The 20,302-nt window shown below is 40.1% G+C and overlaps 1 protein-coding gene across 3 annotated transcripts in view; it reads right to left on the bottom strand.

The window, feature by feature from the left end:
• Positions 1 to 16,730, bottom strand: part of adipor2 (adiponectin receptor 2) — a 28,149-nt gene extending 11,419 nt beyond the window's left edge. For 2 of the 3 annotated variants that reach the window (XM_053344081.1, XM_053344083.1), the window contains exons 1-3: positions 16,637 to 16,730; positions 3,764 to 3,823; positions 3,388 to 3,689 (exon numbers count right to left, since the gene is read on the bottom strand). In XM_053344081.1, the coding sequence (XP_053200056.1) occupies positions 3,388 to 3,474 (87 nt within the window). In that variant the 5' untranslated portion in view covers positions 3,475 to 3,689; positions 3,764 to 3,823; positions 16,637 to 16,730. Of the gene's footprint in view, positions 1 to 3,387; positions 3,690 to 3,763; positions 3,824 to 11,649; positions 11,883 to 16,636 lie in introns of those variants that run through there. The other variant, XM_053344082.1, reaches the window with a different exon arrangement.
• Between the last annotated feature and the right edge of the window lie 3,572 nt (positions 16,731 to 20,302).

Below are 20,302 nucleotides of genomic sequence, written 5' to 3'. Positions count from 1 at the left end.
GGTTTCTGAATGTACATTACATGGTGGGGTTTTTTCAGTTTGAGCTGCATGATCACAGAGAAGTATTCACAATCCTAGTTTAAGACAAAAACACAGTGTTCAATTAGTCACACTGATAAGATTCCTTTAATAAAGAAAAAATACCATTATTAGGTTTTATTGGGTTCTTCGGTTATTATTAGTTCTAAGCAGGATCTCATTTTTATTAATTGCATCAAAACTTCCAAATGAAACTAATTTGCGTAACAGCTACTGCCAACTACAACTAATTACTTGAATTGAATTAAACAACCTATAAAAGAAACTAAACTGAACTAAAATGTCACTGAAAGTTCAGCACTAATTAATTAATGCAGGTAAAAATGTAACACTATAGTGTTTTATAGTGTTGGTGGTCCTTTATGACACTTTGTTAACCGTGATGGTTTGTCTAAAGCAATTTTTTGATTCCCACATTGAATGCTTGGTGACGTGGTTTCATCATTTTGGCAGGTAAACAGCTATTGTTTCCAAATTCTTTTCGACATCTGGGGGGGTGATCAGGAAGACACACAAATACTGGGACCACACAGAGACAATGTCAAAAAGGTCTGAAAAACAGGAAATTTTGAGGAAAAAAACTTTGTCCCCATTACAGTTGGGATTTCTTACCATACTTGTTTGTTTAGTGTCAGGTTTTCTCTATATTTTAGCATTGTGTTACATTTACACTTACATTTATGGTTAAATCAAGACAGACACATATTTAAGTTCAATTATTGTTCATTAATTGAAGTCCCAAGTTTTTTGAGTTTTATATTAGCTCAGGTCTCTTACCATGTTCACCATTCCAGGAGACAAAGGAAGAGTCACCTATTGATTTCCTGCTTTTAAACTCTTACAGGCATATCCAGTAATGTCATGGGTTAGAACAGTGATGTCATGAGGGAGGCATTTATTTCATTATCTACATGACTTGTACTTATTTTGGCTTGTGATGAGGATTATGATGTGGATTTGGTTTGTGTGAGCAACACTGACTAATACAAGTAGCCTCAGATGTCAGAACTATTTTTTCCTGTAGTAGTCTATTCTTTACAGCTTCTATAGTCTAAATGTTTCCTCCAGTGTTGCCATTAAGAGGCCGACTTTGCAGCAGGAATATTGTTTAGAGCCTGAGAGAATAACTAATGTCCCATCACTTGAGCCGCTCACTCAGCAGTGAAGCTGTGATTAGCTTGACTCTGCGGTGGACGTGACATGATTGCATTACTGGGGTAATGCAGTAAACTGTGGCAGCTCTATATGCCAGTAGTTGGTATAGGGGAAAGAACACCCCTACAAGAGATATGGCTCTGTCTATCAGATTGGAGGACCTAATTAAGAGGAGGGATGTTGGTTTAGGAGAACAAAAAATAGAAGAGTACAGTGTAGTTATGAGCAAATTTGAGTTATCCTGAGTTAAACCAATTCAATTTTACATTCACTTCTACATTTAGATTGACTTCTTCCTAACCCTAACCCTTTTTTTGAGACACTTGTTTTTTTTGTTACACTGGACAGAATAAATGAGTTTTGACTTATTCAGCAAGTCTGAGTCCGCTTCCTACCACCTTCCAACATTCATCACCCTGCTAAAATAATGAAACAGAGCAGCATCGGATCCAATTTGACAAACAGGATGTGTGATACCAACCCTGAAGCTATATTGCACACTTTGAACACCCAGTCAAAATACTGAAAAATTCAAAAGAGCTGCCTATGGGGTGTTAAGACAGCCTGCCCTTGTTGATTGGGGCAGGGGGCCTCTTTTATCCTCTCAGGTATCCGTGTTGTGTTACAGCAGGTAAAAAGAGCAGACACGATACACACACACATGCATGCTATTGTGTTTCAGCTCAGTGGCTCTATGCTGATTGCTTTTCACACTGAACAACAGAGCGGCAGCTTTGTCTGTATACACACGCAGTCTAAAAGGGAACACAAATGATGCCTCTGAGGGAAGTATGTCTGGAACGTTTGTTTGATCAGTTCGATAGGTCGCCTTCATGAGATGCTACTCACACAGATTTTTGGTAACATGTTTGCTTTCTTTCCCGTAAGCTGCCTGCATAAAGACACAACAGGTCTATTTTTAGGGGCCCAGGAATCTTGCACACATTCAATATCCACATCACTTCAAACTTGAGAGTGGGACTAAAACTGAAGATCAGGCAGACTGAGAGCCAAACTGATCATAATGTACTGTTAATTGCTATAGCGCAGAATTACTAATTGTCAAGTGTGAAAAGTTTTGAAGGTGGTGAGGGTGTCATCAAGAAGTGGAAGTAGCAGAAGTTGAAAAGCTTGAGTAAACAGACTCATGACCAAACTGCGTAAAATCTAATTCTAAGAACCTGCTGGGAAAACCCGAGAAACTGGTTACATACAGCGTTTCCATCTTCTGAGGTGCCCCTAAGCAAGGCACTAATCGCCCATCTGCTCTGGTAAATTTTTGTTCAGTGTCTGTGTATTTAGCTTTTATTTACACTGAATTGTTAGACTGAGCTCGTAATGTTACACCTTTACGACACATATCTTGTTTATTTGTTTTTTACTGTACTTACAAGCTCACAAGTTTTGAGGCCTGCTGTCGGGATAGTCATGAGTCTCTATGCTTTGCATTTAAATGCTATTCACTGGGTGAAGTGGAAATGATATACTATACTTGTATGTATTTATGTTTACTGCGTACAGCTCTAATAAAAATCCCCCCTTCAATACAAAGTAGTAATAAACACCAACTCTCACATGTTCTCCCAAAGCCTTTCTAAACCAACTTTCCTTAAAGTCTAAACTTGTTCTTTTGAGTGCTCCTGTTCAAAGTAAAGCTTAATTGTGTTTTTAAGTATCACTTAAAAACAGTGTTTAATCTATTTTTTGATTGGGAAATATGTTTTCAAGGCGACCAACTGCGGTTAACTTATTAAACCACAAAGCTAATTGCTCTTTCTAATGAACATCACTGTGTGTCGTGTGTGACTCACATCTAGTTTGCTTTTAGCTCCACAAGAGGTCCAGCGTGTGCGTGCGTGTGTACACAAGCTGCTTTGGAAATGTCTTGATGCAAAAAGTAAAAGCAGGGTCAATATTCATTTACGTCACTATATCTCTTAGACATTGTGATTTACATTTTAGAAACCCACACTGCATAGTTTATAATTTAAGCAACATTATTATACTGAATGACTCTGCTGGTCAGTTACAGAATATTATCCGTCCCTGCTAACATCCTCTATTTTAATTATTTATGTAAGGGTGTGTGTGTTTTGGTGGGATAGATTTACTGTGACCGGTCGACCCATACCACGCCACATGGCTCTGAACCAACCAGATGAAAGCATGTGTGTGTGTGTGTTTGCTACTCACCCCATTGTGTGCGGGGCACCCTGCGGTGCTGAGGTGACTGGTTGAAGAACCTGAGGTGGGTGTGTCTTCCTTCTCCCGGGGACTCATGGGATCTGTAGGCGCGCTATCTGACGTGTGTTCTAAAAGATTTGAAGTTCTGTGTCGCAGCACGAAGGCCGGGCCCTCAGGCCCACACGTCTCTCCTCCGTCCAGCTTGAAACGCTGGACCAACCCCCAACAGAAACTGGAACGAACTCAGCTGGCACCGAACAGAAGGCTGAGCGGATGGTGACAAACTCCAGAGGAGACCAAACCTGATTGGACTGAGGAGAAATGGGTGGAAGTTAAAGAGGGAAAATTAAGCAAAACAAAATGTAAAAGTGAGTGACTTACTGACCTGGACTCCACTAAGAAGGACCTGGTCTGACACTGTCACTCAGGACTTAATGGGACAGAGCTGGAGAGATACAGAAAGAGAGAGGGAGACAAAGAGAAGAAGAGGAAGAGAAGAAAAGATGGGGAAAGAAGAAAAGAAGAGTTAGCCTCATTCTGTTTATCCTCAAATTTGAAATTAAAGTAATAATATCTGATCAAAACAAAACAAAACAATGAAGAAAAACAACACTTAAGTAATAAGAGAGCTGTATAACAGATTCCCAAACAAGAAAAGATAGCAGCAAACAATGTAACCAATAAATGTCAGACATTTAAACCAAAGGAATTAAAACACAACATATATGCTGTAACATTTTGAATTTGCATATAAAACAGCCAAAGCATTGGAAAGTCTTCCAATGATGTTTATTCCAGATCAAAAATATGATGAGTGGAGGGAATACACAAAGTGTCCTGCACATAAGATCAAGAGACGTTGTTTTATCTCTGTCACTCCAAAAAAGTAGTTTATAGTTTTAAGGCCCTCAAAAGACTGCATCTATTAACACCAGCAGCCAATTAAAAGCTGCCAACTTGCTGTCATGGTGAGTTGCTTAGCGACGGGAGGTGCCAAAGACAGGAACAACAGATTCATGCGCAGGTAGTAGACGTGTTCCCTGTTGAAAAATTACAATCCCTTTTAGTTCTCTCTAAGCACTTCACTTTATATGCTCTGTTAGACGTTTATATTACAGGGAAACATCACTTCCCAGTTTGAAAACAGGGTGAAGAGCATGGTGGGACACTTCCATCCAAATCTAATCAAGTCAAAATCGACCGTGCAGCTTTTTATTCAGACATAAATCATTTTTAATGCTGGGAGGAAATTCTCATGATGGCATGCATTTGAAGTAACAGTGTGCAGGTGTTCACCACAACCTGACAAAATATGTACAAACAGGCCCCCACTAAAAGTCCTTGGACTGTTTCATATCTACCCGTTTTTACAGTAGCGTGTTTCCAAACACTCAAACCAAAGATTTAATATCCCGTGAATGATGAGAACAGCAGCTGCACATTCATATCAGCATGTCTTGCACGCACACACTGCTCGGGTGGGGGGGGGGGGGGGTAGGGGGGGCAAGTCAATATGAATTTGCCCCCGAGCACAGGACCACTTCATTTAAATCCCCTCCTGTGACACACACACTGGGGATTTTACCCTCAGGGGGTGTAAATGTTTGTGTATTCATCTTGAACTGTTTCCTCAGTTTGGTTTGCTCCAAACGATGAACGTCCAAATAGTTGAATAACTTACATGTGGTATAATAATTCTAGTGCTCAAGATCAACCCAGAACATTTTGGAAGTGTGGCACGTAGCTGTAGCATGTTCATGTATGTATTTTAGCCGGCTTAGACAAGTTGGCCTGGTTACCGTAATTAAACTATATCATGACTCCCCTGAAATTAATAATTAGTTGCAGCCCTAATTAGCATATTCTGATATTTTCCACCTATACACTACCTCATGAGATAGTGTTATAATTCACTAATAGAAGAGAAATTTACAAAAAACAAACTTGGTCGGACAGAGAAATAGCTCATTTAAAGAGTTTCACAATCCAGTGACATCAACCTGCGGACGACGTCATTTTACTCTGCTGCGATGATGATAATGATGATGATGATGAAGACTATTTGAGCCCTAGTGAGACAACTGGCCTGTGGTCGAGATCCCTAATCGAAATCTTAACACTTCTACCCGCAGAGATTGTCCAATCAACCTCACTGCATCTCCTCGCTTCTCTTTTCTCCCCCCGACAGACTACTTTTGAAAATTGTATTGATGCACTTTCTTCAGTAACTGCAACCCCATTTTCTGTCATGATGAAAAGTGAGATTTCATGCCAGGCCTTTAATAGCAGGAGGAGGGGAGGAATAAGAGGAACAAACTACTTCTGATGGTGGCTTTTTTTTTTTTTTTTTTGCTGCTGTAGTCAATTCCCGAGATAACAGTCTTGTGGCCTGATTGCCACACAAGAACAAACAGCTCTCTCGACAATTGAAGTAGCTGAGAAGTTGAGTTCTGTGTGAGTCTGATGTGAGTTTGGCAACCGGGGGAGAGGGCACAAAAAAAAACAACTTGTACAGACCGACCACACGTGACCGGCTCTCCCTCTAAAAAAATTACAACCCACACACACAGTTTGTGGGTTTTAAAAGATTCCTAACACAATTTCAATGCAAGTCTATCTAAATTAAATCACTCCTGTTTTTCAGCAGTTTTGCCTTCATCAGTGGCGTCTAGGATTGTGTAAAGTTCCCTTATATTCAGTCTATTGATCAGTCATGTAACTTTGATGTATAGAGCAAAATAGACACAAAATATACCAAAATTATCTTCATCTTTTTTTTTTAATTCCTTGTAAATATTCAAGAAATATACATCCATAAATACAAATCATCCTTTTCAAATATTCTTTAGCAAATATAATCTCTCATCTTGCCAAGGCGGTTATTAAATAACAAAATATACAGCACTCTTTTAACATCCTTATTCAAAACCACATTATTTCAACACTCTTGCTAACTAATCTACAGCTGACCTCCAAGGAACTGTGTACGAAGAAACCGGAAACAACCTCAGACGCCACCCTGATAAAGGGCAAGATAACCAAAAAATGTTTGCTGAGGCGAATAGAGGATGGGTGTACTGGCCTGGGCAACAATGCCTGCCTGATTGTTGGTGCTCTGCTTGCAGTCCTTGTATCACGTAGCCAAGTTCATACAGCACATTATTCACTGCAGGGAAACAAAAACACTGAGCACGCTAATTGGCACTGCTTGCAAGAAGGGACTGGATGACCACAGTAGCAGAGCAGAACAGACTGACCCCATATTGAGATTAAAGGCATCACGTTGTTGGAACAAAAGAGAGAGAGAGAGAGAGAGAGAGACAGAGAGAGAGACAGAGAGAGAGACAGAGAGAGAGACAGAGAGAGAGAGAGAGAGAGAGAGAGAGAGAGAGAGAGAGAGAGAGAGAGAGAAAATGATACAGAAAATGATAATTTTCACATATCCAGACGTAACGGGGCTTCCCAGGGTCCGAGCCAACTCCACATGTCAAGGTTTCATTTCTGAGACAACAGCTGGCACATGATGCCTGTCGACAACAGGATGCAGGATGACTCATCAAGAGGTTTAATTCAGAGCAAATATGATCACAATTTTCTCAGCTCATAAGAGTTTTGCGGAGGTCTAACAATATACAGTCTTACCCCCCCACCACACCACCCCCCATTTAAATCCCTGTGTGAGCCACAGATAGCTGCACAGACAAATTTACCATCTGCTTCGTATTTTCTGCAAGTTAGAACAAGAAATACCATCAAGCTGACCCTGAGTGACACTTTAACCTCAGGGAGAGACGCATGAAGATAAACAGAGCGGCAGCAGCCTAAAGGAACCAGGCTTGTGACCTGCCGTGTAAACCGGGGTGAAGAAAGGGATTAACCAGTCCCAAAAAAAAAATCTCTGCTTCTTCTGCTCATTCATCCAATGAAACAGCTCAGTGTTTATATATTTGAAAAGCAGTCTTTCAGTATACTTCCTCAATTCCTGATGTCATTTTTAAAAAATTCTAGGTCTCTTGACATTATAAACCCGCCCCGAGGCTACAACAGCGACGCCATTAATAAACATTACTGTCCTTTCATGATAGACGCTATTGAGCTTTTGCTATTGATGCTTGACCCAGAGGTCCACAGCAGTAACTGTGTGTGTGTGTGTGTGTGTGTGTGTGTGTATGTGTGTGTGTGTTATAACTGTCTAGCAGGCTGTGAGTAATGCCATGAGGGGAACAGACAATTTTAAAATCTCGTTGTGACGCAGGGGGTATTATCGATCTTTAAATTAATATCACTGATGTTGACTCTTGATCTCGATTAAAAAAGTCGTCAGGTTACAGTTGATGTTGATGGCTTTGTGAAAGGTTTCTGAGATGATGATGCTATACTGGAAACCCCGTATATTTTTGTTTTGGTTTTCCTTTCATACAGAACATCATATCTGCACTGCACACAGCTGCATGTTTGGACAGAATTCGATGTATCAAATCTTTGGACAGCTTTACAAAACAGTAGATGAGAGGTTGCTTATAGATCCTGCAGATGTTTGGCATTAATTATTCATCATTAAGTGTAGAAGCAGGGGTTCAGCTTCTTCTTGCCCAAAGACACTACAGCAGGACGTTGAGGAGATAAAACTTGTGATATCATATTACAACACATTTATAGCCAAACACACTCATCTTTTCATTGCATTTATGTATGTGGTAATGATGCATTGCATAATACAAACCACCTTTAGTTACCTTTCACCCATATTTAAACCACCTTGAGGCTCTAAGGATCACAAGGCATTGATGTGTTGGTGCAGTACAGTCCAGAGTAACATATTTTATCTCAAACCCTATTCAATATCTCGCCATGACAGCTGCTTAACACATTTGTGGATTCGGGTGACCTAGTGACACAAATGAGCTTTTACATTACATACATGTCAGGATACCTCTTAAAACCAATGACTAAAACCAATGATTGAGTTTAGCTGCACTTTGAGAATAATGGTGACCGAATCCTAACAGTGAAACACAAGGTCATTTATCAATGTGAGCTTTCTACACGCAATGACTATGACCGATACTGGATTTTTGGGACCGATACGGATACCGATATTAGAGAGTAAAAAAAAGAACAACATGTGCGCAGGGTGAGAAAATGACAACTGCACCGGGGGAAACTATTCTGAATGTAGCATTTTCTGATTTAAGACAAGTGGAATAAGTTGATATTCTCCAGGTTTTAGGAGCATCTTTTGGACGTGTACACAGCGTTATAAATGAGGTTTTTTTAACCGCAGTCTGAGACACACGGCCTTTTGCCTGTTGACGGTCAGCTCTGTGCACTGTAAACGAACCAGCTAGCCAACAGTTTGCAAGGCTGGTCTGGGATAGACATGCATGACGGGGCTAGTTGTGTAACGCACCCATGCACAGGCAAAAAAAAATGACATATGCTTGGAGCAGGGAGGCTGACAGAAGAGAGGAATAAATGGACTGAGGAGAGCTGCTCATGGGATTGGTCTTTATCCTGACATGGACTGACGGTCAGGACGCCATGTGATGTAGATACTGGATGTGCCTGCTGTAACTATAAATTTCTAATATTAATCATATCAATATCATTATTATTATTATTATAAATATCAGGCAGCAGCTCACTGATGTTTTCACCTTGCTGGTTCACCTCACTGCCTGCAGAGATCATGTGATTCCCGTTCCCACTGGAGCAGTGGGAAACCCTGCATGTAAACGGGAATATTCATTTTCATTAGCCGTGTAAACAGCATAGTAGGAATATGGGGAGGGGGGTTCTTGTTAACGTTTTCACGGTCACCCCATCTTTCTTTTTCTCTCACACAGACGAGCAGGAAGACAGCGGACTCCACTCTAAAGCAGCGTGGAGTCATTGTCACTGTAGAGCTGTGAAGAGGAGGCTCTAAAAATCGATCCTGGCAACTGACAAACCGAGACAAAATAAAAAAAACGACAAAAAAAAAAAGAGAAAAATGAGAAGAAATGTCAATGGGAATTGATTTGTTCTGTCGTCTTTTTCTCCTCATGGGAAACAAAGAGTGAGTCGCAGTTACAAAAAAAAAAGTGGAAGTGGATGAAAAGGAAAGAGAAGTATCCAATTTTGGCTCCTTAAACTGTCGGCTAAGGACCCAAAGTGGCATATCTGTCTTGATGGTTGTGACCATTTAGTATTATAAAATCCAACCAATAATTACTTTGTGTATAAATCATGTGTAGTATAGAACAGGCTTTGGCAGGTGACCTAAGTGGCAACGATAAAAATGTTACTATGCCGTATAAATATGAGGCAAACAGATCAGGGAGTGAAGGGAAATTCACTGCAGACAAAGGCAGCGGACAGAAGTGGGTGAAAGTTTTACTTCTGCTAACTGAAGGAGCAGAAATAAAGAAGGAGAGAGAGCAAGGGGGAAAAAAAGGATGTTAAGGAAGGTTAGAGGATATGAATCACTAAAATTTGCTTTGGTTGTTAAAAACACGTAACTACGCCCGATGATGACACGTTATGTTGCAGATCAAAAAGCTGGGTTTACTTTAATTTAATAGAAAACAAATGTGGGACAAAGGTCAAACAGTACAGTAAGAGTACACATGAGGAAACCCGAGTGAGTGAGAGTGGAATAAACTATGCCAAAAGAGAGATGAAGATAAAAGATTGGACAGGAGCGTTACAAACATCTACTGTAACCATTCATTGTAAGATTTTAACAGCCTGTGTTTTAGCAGTTTCTCACTTTGACTCGTGCAGCTGTACCTCACATGACGACTAGAGACCCTTATGAACCTGTTAATTTAAGTTTATAAGTCTGACAATTATGCTTATTTCTATACAAAAATGTTTAACATACCTCTCATTATTGAATTCTAGGAGTGTTTCACCTGAATCTTTAAGTATGTATTACTAGGAAGCTCTCAGGTGCTAAAAAGGACTCTTAATTAGCTTTATGAAGAACAGGTGTGTCAGATGTGGATACTATACTGTTGGCTGCTATGAGACCTTTATTAGAATGATTTAAAGTCAAACCTGTTCCTCTTGTATTTTTTATTTACATAGTATATAGGTCATTTACATATTACATATTACACTTCATTATTTGAAGCAATGTTAGATGTTACATTACAGAGCAATGTGCATACCTCCATATTTCTCTGTGTACTATGTAATGTGCTGGTTCTGTAGCTGTGGACATTTGTGGTTGTAAACCAACATGACTTTTTGCCTGCAATGTGTGTTTACTGTCTGAGTCATTTTGTCAGATATGGCCCGAGGCCTGTCACCTGCTCTGTCATTACACACTCTCTCTCTCTCTCTTTCTCACACAGGGAAGTAGTGCATACATTTCTCTCCATTACTCTCCATTCCTCATACACACGCACACATTTGTACTATATGCAGTGGTCTAATTAAGGCTGTTGCAGTGAAGGAATTTTCCCTGAGGTGATTCAGGGTGGCTCAACAGCACAGTATACAGTCTATATGGTCCTTTTTTGAGTGTGTATGAGTGTGTGTGTGTGTGTGCGTGTGTGTGAAAGTCAAGGTATATTAGTCTAAATATGTGTCCGCCGATTGGAGCAGCAGTACCTGATGAGCATGGAGACTGCTTTAAATCATGTTGTGGCAGTAAACAACGTTGGCCTACAGCCGAGTCCCCTTAAACCTGCGATTTATGAACGGAGTCTGGCTGCACGCGCCTTGAGATTTTACGATTGCTTGAAAACTACTTTACCCCACAGGTTAAATGGCAGCCTGCCCGGCCACATGCTGACCTGGGAGAGATTTAACATTATAACTGAGACAAAATATTCACACATGTATTTTTAACTAACGAGCATCAGCACCGTGTGAGATGCTGCGCTGGGAACAAACTGGACCAGGGGAGCCGCCGAATATTCTGAAGCGCAGAGCCTCATGAAAAAATGAACACCACATGAACATAGAGCAGGTGTGGTGGCTGCTGCGGGATTGCAATACTGCATTAATTGCGACAGCCTTTGGTGTCATTTTTACATCAGCACTGATATGACTATGAACCACGACAGAAAGTGTAATAAAATATCCAAGTGTTGTTCATTATGTAATTAAAATGGGCCAATCACACTTTATTAAATCTGTCCTTATATTTTTTAATGACGTTATAGCAGGTAAGACATTAGAGAAGCAAGGTTTACTATTATTTAGCTTTTTATTTTTAACCGAGGGCAGCCTTAATAATGATGCAATGCCATCGAACTTCTAATCCAACATTTCACTGACCTTGAGGTTTTCCACCTGGTGTTTTAGGTGAGACAGACGCAACAGTCAGGTGTGTATGTAAAAACAAGTTCCACAGGCTGCTGAGTTGAAAAAAGTTACGTTGATTCCACAACTTAAAGCAAAAATGTTTAAATGTTTAGATGCTTCCTGAATGAACAGAAGAGCATTCGACAAAAAGTGTCTTCAGCAGTGCATTTGAGAGAATTTGCTGTTCCTCATTTAGCTCTTTTTAATCAATACATCAGCTTATCAACAGCGCAAATACTTCGACTTTAGACAGTGAGCAGAACACATTATGTAAGATAACTGCTTCATGTTACAACACATCTACTTTGCACATTGCCCCTTCAACAATATGGTTCAATGTTGACCTGATGTCACGCCTCCTGTAGCGTCTGAACGTAACCATGTCCTTTACCTCAACAAGTCAAGGTGTGTGTGAGGTGGTAGCTGCGATGGGAGATGATGTGAGAGTATCAATGAAGGTATTTTTTCTTCGTTACTCTGTGGTGATGCCGTGAACCGTTTTGCAGGGGTGGGCATCATGCTTAGTTTCCCAAATGTTCTCTTACTCTTAATTAGCTGGAGTTCACTTCACTGTGCTGTATGTGTCCCCCCTGTGTCAGGAGGTCGCTGAATAGGCCTCCCTTTGTACTTGGGACAGCTTTACAATGATGTAAACCTGCTGTTGGAGACCACATGACTGGTTTTACTGTTCACTGGGACTGTGCGGTCGCAGCGAGACCTGCACTTAAGCATAACCACACACACACACACACACACATACACACCCTACTATAACATTACTGAAAAACACACCTTAGGATTCTCCCTCTCTTTGCAGCCACATCTAAAGACTAGTCAGTGTACATAATTAAACATGTATGCTACTTGTAGATTGAGATGGGTGGGGTTTGTTTCCTTAGAAAATTTGTAGTAGACACTTCCCAGTATTTGTAGTTACATGTTGTTCTACATCCAATACTGTCTTGGTTGCTTTTTTTATTTTATCACACTGACCTGATAAAAAGCAGCAATAATAGTAGCAAGAAATAAATCTTAGTAGCTATAATTAGAGTTTCAATATAGCATGACATGTAGGGTGTGTTTGTGTTAGTGAGTGTCCCCTGGTGACCCCCTTGGTCCTGGTACAGCACTGAGTTACTGGTGGGGCTGCCAGCGGTCTTATGATAGAGAGATAAACAAAGAGAGCCAGTGTGAAGTGAAAAACACACGCACGCGCACACAGACACGCACACACGCACACACAAACTCATTCATAGTTTACACAGTATACACTCCCACACTTGACCGGCAGTAGTGGAAAGTCGAAATGTTACAAAATCAATATTTCGTAACTATGTAACAGGTGAAAATTGCATTTCTCCTAAACTGGTTTCATAAGAAGACAATCAAACACACAAGTCACAAGCTAGATGACTTTCAGGTGTCCTTTTAGAGAAGATGAGCCACATTTTTCATCACCGTTGAAAACACAAAGGAAACAAACACACTACCTTTAAAACACACGCACACACATATTTTGTGACCTTTGTTGTTTAAGTTCTTCACTAACTCTGACTTAAGATAAAAAAAACTGACCTTAAAAAAAGATCAAAATGTTCCAGGACACCACCACAAAGTACCAAATTCAAATCCTGTCTGTGAGTGGTGCTGAACCAACAACCATATGACACAGACTACAACAAGGTCAGTGCGCCGTTGGCACTGCTGGTAAACACACAGCGCTACCAAATACAGTGGTTTTCAAGCACTGGGTGGTATCCACTGTGGGTCACGTGTAGATAAAAATAGACCCCCTTTAACTGTTCTGATGAAAAGGGAACCTAAAGAGACTGACTATATTAAGATATCAGTGCCTTCTTTTAGTCTCTGCAACATGAAACGGGATGAATAAAACACAGAGGGGTGACTCTACCATTCATCTTGAGCGTGAGGCCATTCAGTTTATTGTAAGCTTCCTCTCAACTGCACACCAAGGTGGGGAATTTGGTTGTTGTGTATAGTAAAAAAAAAAATTGAAAAATAGTGACTCAGATGATCTTGTTTTAACTAGGATTTTTTATGACTGGGAAGTGAGCATGGGTAGGGCATCCTCTATGACCTTTACTTGAGCTTGATAATAGGAATTAATCCTTACATACACACCCATGTCTGCCTTTCCACTTACAAATGTACAATAGTTACAAACCAAAATACACCAAACTTTAGCACGTATAAAAGCTGCTGCTGCACACACACATATTCCTGCAGACTCACACACACACACAGACATAAACAAACATATTCTGTCTGTTAAAGCTGATTATGCTCACAAGTGTTTAGGCTGTAAGATACTTACTGTGCCTATGGACAAACTAATTAACTAGTGACAGGCTTATTTAGGAGGGCGTGTTGCGTTGTGTTGTTATTTGTGGACATGTTCACTTAGGCAACGACATAACAACACGAACCAAAGAGAAAAGGCACATTTTGTTTCTTTTTGTGCTGTACACACCTCACACATAACAACTTAACACACACAGGCTTGTTTTGAGAGTTGTGAGAGAAAAGAAAAGAAAGCAGAGACAGATATAAAAGAAAGAGAGAGAGAGAGTAGCTGTGCAGTCTTGTGATCAATCAATTTTTGCAATGACAGTTCTCTACTATTCTTAGAAGCTATGTTTAGCTGCTCCGCTACCTGGCACACTGTCAAACACTGACTTCATTATGCATTAAATTCTGTAGAGTTGTAATTCCAGTAAAAAATATGACGTATTGCTCGACAGCCATCCCTAGCAGGGTGAGACTTGGTGAACACACAAACTCAGCGAATGGGTGCTCTGAATTCCTTCTTTGTATAATTGCAAATCAATATCTTCCAACAGGAAATTACTGCAAGTTTCCCACTGTGGCATGTGTTAGATAGATAATGTACCCTATGTGGCAAACATTATCTGTCAGTCCTCAGTAAGAGATTATTGTGGTCTGTGCACACCTTTCTTTTACTATATGATTACTGCTCTTATGCATAAAAATGATGTGGGTTTTATCAAAATGATGTCAGTGTTGCTATGTTTCAAAGCCAAAAGGAAACATGAGTGCAATGTGAGAATAATAGCCGGATGGAAATGTGTGATATTTACAGATCACTGTTTTAAGTTTCTTCCGGGGGTTGTTAGGTTGCTTAGGAGCAAACCTAGACTTGGAAATAATGACACTGAGAAGCCCCGAAGGGTCAAACTACACAAGAATACAGTGATTAAAAATGCAAAACCGGTTTCAACATAAATACCAACTACACTATGCCATGAAATATACACGGGCTAATCTCAGGCTAAGGGACAGCTGGGAGTGTTTCCGTACATTTAAAGTTTGGGTTCAAGACAAATAGGCTATCAGCTACTCAGCCCATATAATATTTATAAGATGACCTCATGCTTTTTGGCAAACCGAACAACCAAAAAAACCTCACTAAAATGGGATGGACATACATTTGCAGAACATGTGCATTCAGCGCAGTTTAAAGGAAATATAATATAATAAGAAATTAATACCCAACAGTCTACTGAATGTACTAACTAATACTCAATTGGCATTGGTCAAATGCTGTGAACAACAGCTGCTAAATTTGATGATGTTTCCTCCCAATGATGACTCATGGACAAAACCACCTTAAACATCATGCTTCTTTGGGAAAATTGCTTAAGTTATAAAAAAAATATTAGCTTCTACATACTGATGAATTTAAGCAACTGTTCAACACAACACACTCATAAGTTTACTATGGTGTGAAGCCCCCACACACGTTCAGTATCAGTCAAAGGTTTGAACACAATTTCTCATTCAAGTGAATGTGAAGATGTGTCCAAACTTTTGACAGGTACTGGGTATAAATTAAATGAATAGAATTCAGAAAACAGCTGACAGGAACTTCATTTGTTGATGAAAACATTTACTGCATCGTCCAAATGGAAAGTTTTACAAAAAAATTTAAATAGTCATGTTGTCTTGATCTGACGAGTCGTAACAACATGATTATTTATATATTTTATAATTTAAAAAGAACAAATTATGTTACAAAAACACTGCCAACTCTGGCACAACTGATAAGCATATATCAAATATTTTGCAAGACATCTAAATACATTAAAGCAACAATCTGGACGCGGAAACATGCATTTGGGTAGTAGATGGACCAAAAAGGGCTGTCAGGTTATTAAAAAATTTGCTTTACAGTATATAGGTGCATCTTGTTGTTCTTCCAAGTTGTCTTAACCACTCAAATGCATCGAAATGCGCCAATAAACCTGGAAATGGAGCCTAACTCACTGGTGAATGTCATCTGCAAAACTCAGACAGACACAGAGTACACTGGAGTCAAAACAACAAGGCGAGCAAGCAAGACAAAGAGCTCCCCAAAAAACTCCAGCAAGACTACCTTTTTGTTGACAGCATCAACACGCACACAAAGAAGCGTTTCTATTTGTGTAACGTTATGCCAAAAAATGTCACCTTACATTTAACAAAAGCGGTGTTGTCACAACTAAAATAAGAAGTAGACTGCAGCCCATCGACAGGCTATGGTGATGGTTTGTTTACACCGAGCTAGCGAGCTGGCTAGTCCGCTAACAAGAGCTGCCACAACCCGAAAGAAGCCAGATAACTCTTTAACTGTGATTGTGTGTATTTTGACAGTTTCCCACAATGACCTACCTGCCTTTATACATCCCAAATATGAGTGATAACGCTTCGTTAGGAGAGAGGGGAGCTGTGCTTTCTTGCTGGCTAGCAGATTATATGCTCCTCTCTTGTTTTGACAGCCAGAATTAGCTGGATAGCAAAGCTGCTAGCTGGCAGGTTACGTTCACATAACGCCAGGCGCTAACATTACGCTCGGAAAGTCGCGGTGAATTTAACAGTCTGAAACAAGACAGAACAACAACAATAACAACAAATAGTGACACATATTAGTTGTGTTATTCACCTCGTCTTTGTGTCTCTAATTGAATCCGTCCTCTTGGTGATGAAACACAGTTGACAGAGTTGTAGACGTCGCTCTGCTCCTTTCTACTCTGAACGGTTACTGACTGTCTCTACACCAGACTGGACTCTGCGACGTAGCCCCTCGCATGAGCGCCAGTCGACCAATCAGATTGCTCAGGGAGGAGCCGACTAATAATCAATGGTTGTCGACCAGGAACAGGAAGAGACGTTCAGTAATAGTTTTGTAGTTCTTAATCGTTTTGGCAGATTCAACATTGGAAAAGTGTGGAAACAAGTAGATAGAGCGACATTTATGAGCTGAAACAAGTAAATGAAGCAGTGAAATGAGCCATACCAATCTATAATTGCTACAAATGGTGTTTTAACTGCACTGTCGGCAGTCTTTCAGTTGCAAACTTGTTTGGCAAGCATCTGCCATGTGGAAATTGACCAAATTTCAGCAAAGTTTGGTCAGACCTAAGTCGGGGCAATTTTATTTGTGTAGCATTTTCCGTGCACAATGGCAGTTCAAGGTACTTAACTTAAGCATAAAAGCAATTGACCAACATGATTTAAAAAAAATAGTTTTAAAGCAAAGTTTAAAAATACTATTAAATGAACATAAAATCAAGCACACACATTTCATCAAGAAATAATAATACACATAGAAAATGTAAATAAAAGATTTAAAAAAGGTTGTAAAAGCAGTTGTCCAGCCACACCACAGGTACAAGAATTGGCAAACCATAAAGGCTGAGAAACATGGAAACAGTCATAACTAATGTCATGTTATCTGGAAATCTAAAACAAAAGACAGAGCTTATTTATTATACATTACATACACATTGTGTTATATACAGATTTAGGGAACCAATTCGATTTTTAATTAGCTGCAATTATCAATACTAAAACATCAAAGAGGTAAGTGTTAAAGTTTACCTGGGTGTTCTTCTTTGCTTACTCATATGTTTGTCATTTTCTTCTTTACTATGCTTTTTCAGTTACTGGATAACAAGTTTCTTACATGTGTAAATATGTCCATGGCCTATACCTCCTCAACGGGTCAATGTGTAATTAAGAATTCTAAAGAAATCTAAAAAAAAGTCTCTTTCATCCATTTGATTGTTTAGTCTATCAGATATTCTAAAAGTAAAAGATACCAATCACAATTTCTCTGACCGCAGTGTGACATGTCTTCTATCCAAGAAAATGAATAAGACATTCACATTTTAAAAGGCAGGAATCAGCAGATGTCTGTCTCTTTGCTTCATATACGACTTAAATAATTAATCAGGGTTGTTGAAGATTAAATTTCTCTGGAATGACTTATCAACTAATCATGTCAGCGTTTCACATATCATGCACATTTTCTAAGAAAAAGTAATCTCAACTTATTATTATTATTTTGAAGCAGAAATAATAGTATTATTAGTAATGGTACATTAGTGGTTGTTACTGACATGCCTTAAATCCTACATTTGACTTTGACAACTAAAAATATAAAACAGATGCAGGTCATGTGACAGCCCAACCACCATAGCTGCCTATATCCCGTGTTTATCTGAGCATGTAGATGGAAGTATGCAGTGTAATAAAAAATGAGTTCATACTGTGAATCACACCACCATCAGATCACCTGCTGTCTGTCCTCTTTGCTCCCTTGGCCTGAGATGTACAAATTCATGGGTGCACCCTGCAACCCAGAACACACACACACATATACACAAACACCCTGCTGGGCTGTAATTATGGTTAACTGTGATTGCATGATTGTGCAAATGGATTTATTGTGATGCAAGGCTGTGGCGGCTGGGTGCGTTGCACAGTTCAACACAGTTCAGTTCAGTTTCACTTGGTCTCTCTGTAAAACAAGTTCAACAACATTTTCAACAGATACCTTTTTGTTTTTCAGGGAGGAGACGCCTCAGAAATACCATTTGTATTCATAATCTGGTAACTCCCTAACCTGCTGCCTCTCTCTCAGTGCCTCTCCCCCTCTCCCTGTGTGTGTGTTTATGTGTGGTTTGTCGGAGCCAGAGCAGAGCCACCAGCTAGACCTCATCACCATTATTAAGCTCTCTACAAATACCCAGATCTAGTGGCAGAGTTGGCACTAGATCTGCCCCCCCACACACACACACATAGCTTCCACCTCAGGCCTCCTCCTGCCTGTATTACCAGCTTCCAGTCCAATCACCAGTCCCAGGTTCCTGGTTTCCAGCCCACATTTTCTCAGCTACCAGCCCAAGGTTCCCCAGGCCTGCATTCCCTTTCCCTTATTTCTTCTTATCAGTTTGCTCACAGTTGAGTGTCTGCACTTGGGTACACCCACTCTGCCCCACATAACTGTACAATCTGTCCAGCCATGAACCCTGCAGAGACTGACCAGCGCCCTGTTTTTTGGCCTTTATTTCATCCAAATAATTCTGATGGTGAGTTCAAAATCAAGTTTTTTGGTCCCTCCCTAAATAGGACCCTGCTCTGGCTAAGAGGTTGATGGCAGTTTGGTGGGAGTCTGTGAACCCATCCAGCCTCCTTGGCCATTACCTCACCTAAATCTATCAATGCTGGTTTCATGTCCATCCAGCTTGCACCACCACTTTGTCTGGAGCCAGCTCCAGTCCCACTAATACCCCACTAACCTGCTGTTTCTGTTTGGCAAGAGACCACATTCTACAGTCTCTGCCTGGCTGGCAACCTTGTAGTCTTTGGTGCCACAGCCCTCTCAGTCTCCTGTGCATCTGCTTCAGTTCCCATGCTGCAGCAATGGCCTGTTCCTGAGGTCCAGACGCCAGTCCTGCACTCCAGACCTCTGGTCAACCTCCAGAGTGGCTTCACACGTCTGGTCATCTACTTGCCCGTATTCCAGAGCTGCTCCACCTATCTGGTTGCCCTCTAGAGCAACATTGGACATTTGACCTGCTTTCCAGTTATGATTTCTAGGCCCTGCTATCTGGATCCAGTCTCCAGGACCCCACCTTGTGTCCTCCCTATCAGCATCAGTTTATCTTATCACATTTGGTCTCACTGACAAGACCTTTCATCTAAAATAGCAGTGTAAATGGTTTAATTATGGAGGAAAACATGATAACAACTTTACAATATAGTGTACAAATTGACATAGTTATAGTTATATAAAGCTATAAAGAAACTGGATGTGACTGCTGCACCCAACCGCTAAGTTTACAAAACAAAGAGGTCTGGTTTACAGTATTTTCTGAACTCATGACAGGATCTCACATAACCTATCATGACTAGACAGTTCTATTTTACATAATTCATTATTCACTCAGTGAACAGTTTATTGACAGGGGTTTCAATTGAACTGACTGGTGTCGAGTTTGTTACCTCATGCTTCAAATCAATGGTTTCTTTTACAATAACTGATGTGTCTTCAGTGCTGTGCTAAGAACTCAGTATACACAGGCACATACTGTGATGTGATTTTAACCTTGTCTTGTACAGATCTGGTCAGTCTGGTTCAACATGTTTTTCTATAAGGACACAAGATAAGAAGCTTTGAAATACAAGAATGTTCCACTAAACTTGTATTTCAGGTTATTGTTATCAAGTGATCTAAAAGTTTGCTGCAGTTATCTGTCTTTCTTTCGAGAAAGGCAGATTATACAGGATGACTAACTAGTAGGATAGCTATTAGGAAAAATGA

This window comes from Scomber japonicus, chromosome 23 (assembly GCF_027409825.1).
Source record: "Scomber japonicus isolate fScoJap1 chromosome 23, fScoJap1.pri, whole genome shotgun sequence".
Taxonomy (NCBI): Eukaryota; Metazoa; Chordata; class Actinopteri; order Scombriformes; family Scombridae; genus Scomber; species Scomber japonicus.
This window is presented reverse-complemented; position numbering and strand designations above follow the sequence as displayed.